The sequence below is a fragment of the Dipodomys ordii genome, unplaced genomic scaffold (genome assembly GCF_000151885.1).
Source record: "Dipodomys ordii isolate 6190 unplaced genomic scaffold, Dord_2.0 Scaffold26, whole genome shotgun sequence".
Classification (NCBI taxonomy): Eukaryota; Metazoa; Chordata; class Mammalia; order Rodentia; family Heteromyidae; genus Dipodomys; species Dipodomys ordii.
In genome coordinates this window covers 11,410,038-11,415,697 of record NW_012267242.1, presented here as the reverse complement: position 1 = coordinate 11,415,697, position 5,660 = coordinate 11,410,038, and the positions used below count along the sequence as shown (strand labels likewise).

Here is a 5,660-nt window from a genome sequence, read left to right as displayed (position 1 = left end):
TTTTTTTTGCTTATGTGGTGCTGAGGAATCGAACCCAGGGCCTCTGGCATGCAAGGCAAGCGCTCTACCACTGAGCCACCTCTTTTCTTCTCTTTTCTAGCTCTTTCTCAGCTCTTTCCCACCTCTTTCCCAGACCTTTCCCAGCCGCATGGAGGGCCAACATGGCCTGGTGCCAGCCAGAACGATGAATAAACCTACCCTTTACCTGAAAAAAAAATGTGGGATGTGGGATTAATGTATAACCTTCTACTGCTACTCTCTTGATCTCCTCTACTGAAGGCTCTTTCTCTCCCCACAGGGGTCCCTGCCTCCCTCCCACCCCAAACCTGGGATAGAACCTGAGCCTTGGCTTACCACTTCAGCACAGTACTCATAGCCTCTTGATTTTGTTTTTGAGACAAGGTCTTGCTACCTTTGCCCAGGCTACAGTATTGCCTCCCAACTAGCTGGAATTACAAGCATGAGCTTGTTCTAGGGGCTCATCATGATGATTTATTATACTCACTTTGTGCTCAAGACAGTAAGAAGATGGCCAATGGTAGCAGATCTTACAAGACTAAATGAAACTGAAATGAAAGTTCACTTCCTCATTGTGGATACCTCATGTGACAAGTTTTGATTTCTTTTTAAAGCAACTGAACTAATGTATCTCTCCCACCTGTGACATCTTTGGAGTGAGCACACTAACTCACGGATTTTTACTATGGAAGCTCCTGCTGGTTCTATCCTGTATGTACTATCCATTTGTTGTTTATTTTTCTCCTGACATTTGGTTTTAGGTTCCTGGCATTCAGTTTGCTTTGCCTACCAAGTTTTAAACATTTGCTTTCAGGAAGTAAACTAAAAAAAAAGTCGTGTTGTTCCATTTGCCTCATTTGTCTGATTAAAAAGGAGCTATTCTTTAAAATTAATGTCTCCTTGAAAATCTGTACTTGAGACTAAACCTAGTCTTCTTTGGAATATAATTGGAAAGTTTACATGTTTAAAGTTTACTGTTTCTGAGTTTAAAAGAAATAGAAAGTAGAATCTAGTTTGAAGCAGTTAATTACTGAGTTTCTCTTAGTCTCTTTGAATTAAATATAGAAATGGTGTTTTAGAAAATAATTACTTCCTTTAAAAGCAGATATTTGATTTGTAGGAAAAAGGAAAATGACCTAAGGATGGGAGATTAACTAATAGAAGCTGTCTTCTAACTATCTCTCTTGGTGTTTATTTTATTTCTTTTTTTTTGTGTTTGTTGTTTATTTTATTTCTAAAATTATTTTTTGGTGAAGTCCTGTGGATTCCAGAGTTTCACGCATGTTAGGCAAGTGCTTTACCACTAAGCCTCATTCTTATTCCTATTTGTGTATTTTATTTTTGTGGGAGTGGGGGTTAATGTAGTCTTCTAGCTCAGCCTCCTGACAGCAGGGACTACAGATACATGGCACTGAGCCTAGCTTATTTATTTGTCTGTCTATCTATCTATCTATCTATTTTGTCGGTCATGGGCTTGAACTCTGGGCCTGGGTGCCTTCTCTGAGCTTTTCAGCTCAAGGCTAGCACTCTTCCATTTGAGCCACAGTGGTTAACTGGAGGTAAGAGTCTCACAAACTTTCCTGTCTGGGCTGGCTTTGAACCATCATCCTCAGATCTCAGCCTCCTGAGTAGCTAGGATTACAGGCGTGAGTCTCAGGTGCCTGGCTGCCTAGCTTGTTTGTTTGTTTCGTTTATTGTAGGTCATGGGGCCTGAACTCTGACCTGGGTGCTGTCCCTCTGCTCTTCAGCTCAAAGCTAGTGCTCTATCACTTGAGCCACAGGGCCACTTCTAGCTTTTTCTGCTTATGTGGTGCTGAGGAATCAAACCCAAGACCTCATGCATTCAAGGGAAGCACTCTTTCACTGAGCCACCTTCCCAGCCCCATGCCTAGCTTATTTTTAAAATTAAATTTATTTATAAAATAAAACAAACTATATATATTAGCTGGATTCTATGAGATGTTTCAATATGTTTATGCATTAGGGTTTGGATATTTAAATAGGCCAGTTAAAACAGGTTCATGGATTCAAAAATTCAAAAGACAACCTGATTTTTCTTCTTGAGGATAATTTTTTTTTTTGCCAGACCTGGGGCTTAAACTTAGGGTTTGGGCACTATCCCTGAGCTTCTTTTGCTTAAGGCTAGCACTTTATCACTTGAGCCATGGCACCACTTCCGGCTTTTTCTGTTTCTGTGGTACTGAGGAATCAAACCCAGGGCTTCATGCATGCTAAGCAAGCACCCTACCACTAAGCCACATTCCCTGCCCAAGTATATATATATCAGAAAGGAGAAAATAAAATTTACCTCGATTAGATTTGTAAGCAAATCTTGGAAAATCCCTACTTTTTTTTTTGTCAGTCATGGGGCTTTTATTCGGCCTGGGCACAGTCCCTGATCTCTTCAGCTCATGGTTAGCTCACTACCACTTGAGCCACAGAGCCACTTCTTGTTTTCTGAGTGGGTTTATTGGAGATAAGAGTCTCACGGACTTTCCTGCCTGGGCTGGCTTTGAACCATGATCCTCAGATCTCAGCCTCCTGAGTAGCTAGGATTGCAGGTGTGAGCCAGCAGCACCTGGCTGGAAAATCCCTACTTTTTAACCCCTTGGGTATAATAGGAAATTTATGAAAAATCATTTTAAAATCCTGAGTATTGGAAGTAATGGTTCAGACATAATTTAGTCCTCATTTCTTGTGTCTGTATATTCTTCCAAGTTACCTATATAATTCTGATTTACAAGCAAGTGTTCCTTTAATGGACTTTGCATTGCTATACTGTTTTAGAAATACAGAGTTGCAATATATGTAGCTAACAGCTATAATTCCTATATTACCTTCCTCATAGCAGAATGAAATGGCTGGTTTGGGTGTCCCTGGTGTGGTCCTTCACAGTGGCCCATGTCCATGAAGATCCCACCCTGGATCATCATTGGCATCTCTGGAAGAAAACCTATGGCAAACAATACAAGGAAAAGGTAGCTACAATTGCCACTTGAGTAATATGTTTTTATACAAGTACCCTGCTTCTCCCTCTCAAAATCTTGTTCTTTTGTTTTTTGATCCTTGAATTGTGATATGATTTTTTTTAATTGTGAAAATACTGTACAGAGGAGTTACAATTACATGGGCAAGATAATGAGCACATTTCTTATCAAGCATTTTTGCCTCCTCCTTTGTTTCCCCTTCCCATCCCTTCCCATCTCCCCCCCTCCCCATCTCCCCCCTTCCCCCTAAAAATCTTGTTCTTATAGAGGTGTTTCCCAAAAATGTCATGCACTTCTTTCTTTTTTTTTTTGGTCAGCCGTGGGGCTTGAACTCTGGGCCTGGGCACTGTCCCTCAACTCTTCAGCTCAAGGCGAGTGCTCTACCACTTGAGCTACAGCGCCACTTCTGGTTTTCTGGTGGTTTATTGGAGATAGGAGTCTCAAGGTCTCTCCTGCCCGGGCTGGCTTTGAATGGTGATCCTCAGATCTCAGCCTCCTGAGTAGCTAGGATTACAGGCGTGAGCCACCAGCACCCGGCTTCATGCACTTATTTCTTGCCAGAGCTGTTGTTCTTATTATATAGCAGGAAGCAAAGCAAAGTTCTTGTTGCTATGGAACTTGTATTATACTGGTAGAAACAGGAAATAAACAACAATATAAATGAAAATATCAGTATGTGATAATGCTAAGTACAGTATAGTAAGACATGGGTGGTAGCAGTGAGAAATCCATCTGACAGGATAGGTTGGTGAGGGAAATCCCACAAATAATGTGACAATGGAGTAGAGAGTTGACAGACGGGTAAAAGCAAAACAGTGGAGTCTAAGTCCCAACCTTAGGGAAAATTAGTATAAGACCCTAAAGAGGCAGCATTATTGCCATACTGGAGCAACAAAAAGTCCTTCATCGATCCTGTCATGTAGAAGTGCTGCTAGATGTTAATTCTTGACTCTGACTTCCTGTTTTCTACTTTTTATTTCAAAGCATACTTGTTGAATGATTTTAACAACCTTATTGCTTAGAATATCTACTTCATATACTATGTCACTTGTAAATTATCAAGTTTCTTTAATGTTATTTTGTATGAAATAACTTAATAGATCATATATACCTTAAATTCTCATTTATTTATCCATTTTCATTGTTTTATGATGATACCAGGGCTTGAACCTAGAGCCTCATACTCTCATTCATCTTTCTTGCTCATGGCTGGCACTCTACACTTGAACCATGCCTCTAGCCCAGGTTCTTACAGGTTATTTGGCGATAGTCTTGTAGATTTTTCTGCCCAGGCTAGCTTCAAACTATTGATCTTGTATCCCACAACTTTTCTGAATTTGTTTATCAGGCTTTTTTTGTGTGGAGTATACAGTTTTAGCTATTAATATACTAAGATCATATCAACAACATAGATAATTTCACTTCTTCCCTTTCCTATTTAACTGCATTTTATTTCTTTTTCTTGCCTAATTTCTCTGCCTACAATTTCTATTGCTGTGACAAATAGAAGTGATAACATCTTTTTTTTCCCCCAAACTTAGAGGATTTTTAAACTTTTCATGGTTGAATATGATGTTACTTATGGGCTTGTCATATATGGCCTTTATTTGGTTGAGGAACATTGCTTCTATACTCAATTTGTTTAAAAAATTTATCATAAAAGAATGTTGAATTCTGTCATAGATCTTATTAATCTACTGAAATGATTATGTGGTTTCCATAGTGGTGCTGAATTTTACCCTCACTCACTCTGTTTAGGACCAGGTCCCTAATTTCAAAGATGACTACAGTTTTATGTGCTGTTAATATGTTTGTATGGTTAAATGAATGCTATGCTTCTTCTGTTTTTTTGGTCTGTAGTGGGGCTTGAACTCTGGGCCTGAGCCCTGTTAGCTCAAGGCTTAGCACTCTACTACTTGAGCCACAGTGCCACTTTTGGTTTCCTGGTAATTAATTGGAGATAAGAGTCTCATAGACTTTCCTGCCTGGGCTGGCTTTGAACCACACTCCTCAGATCTCAGCCTCCTGAGTAGCCATGATTACAGGCATGTGCCATGGGCGCCTGGCACTATGCTTCTTTTTTCTTTTTTAAATGATTCCAATTCCTCAGGAGAAATGAATATGACATTTGACTGGTATCTTACCCTGATAATTTATCTCTAGTTTCACTTCTATCTTTCTTTTCCAGTAGTTTGTTAGGTTTATTTTTATCTCTTCCACTTTTTCTCTTCTAGTAGTTAGGAAGAATGGCCATTGTGCATGGTCATGCCCATGACTGGAATGATAGTAAGACTTTTCTCCAGAGGAGAAGGTACTATATCCTGAAATGGAGCAGAACAGGTTTTCCTGACTGCTTACTGGGCTACAGCCTGTTGTTGTTGGGTTTCAGCTATTATAGGATGCCCCATGTATATGGTATTCTATATACGGTATGTTCTATGTAAGTGTATTTCCCAGAGAACAAGAAAATCAACAACCAGCATAAGAATTCATTCTGGGTAAAGTCAGTATTAAATTTTATGTTAAAAAACTATCCACACCGGGCGCCAGTGGCTCATGCCAATAAACCACTAGAAAACCTGAAGAGGTACTGTGGCTCAATCGGTAGAGCACTCACCTTGAGCTAAAGAGTGCAGGGACAAACAACAACAACAA

At 39.8% G+C, this 5,660-nt stretch overlaps 1 protein-coding gene across 1 annotated transcript in view; it reads left to right on the top strand.

The window, feature by feature from the left end:
* Positions 1-622: 622 nt before the first annotated feature.
* Ctss (cathepsin S) overlaps positions 623-5,660 on the top strand; it is a 16,983-nt gene continuing 11,945 nt past the window's right edge. Inside the window, 2 exon segments of the mRNA XM_013015001.1 lie at positions 623-729; positions 2,867-2,996. Of these exon segments, the coding sequence (XP_012870455.1) occupies positions 704-729; positions 2,867-2,996 (156 nt within the window). The 5' untranslated portion in view covers positions 623-703.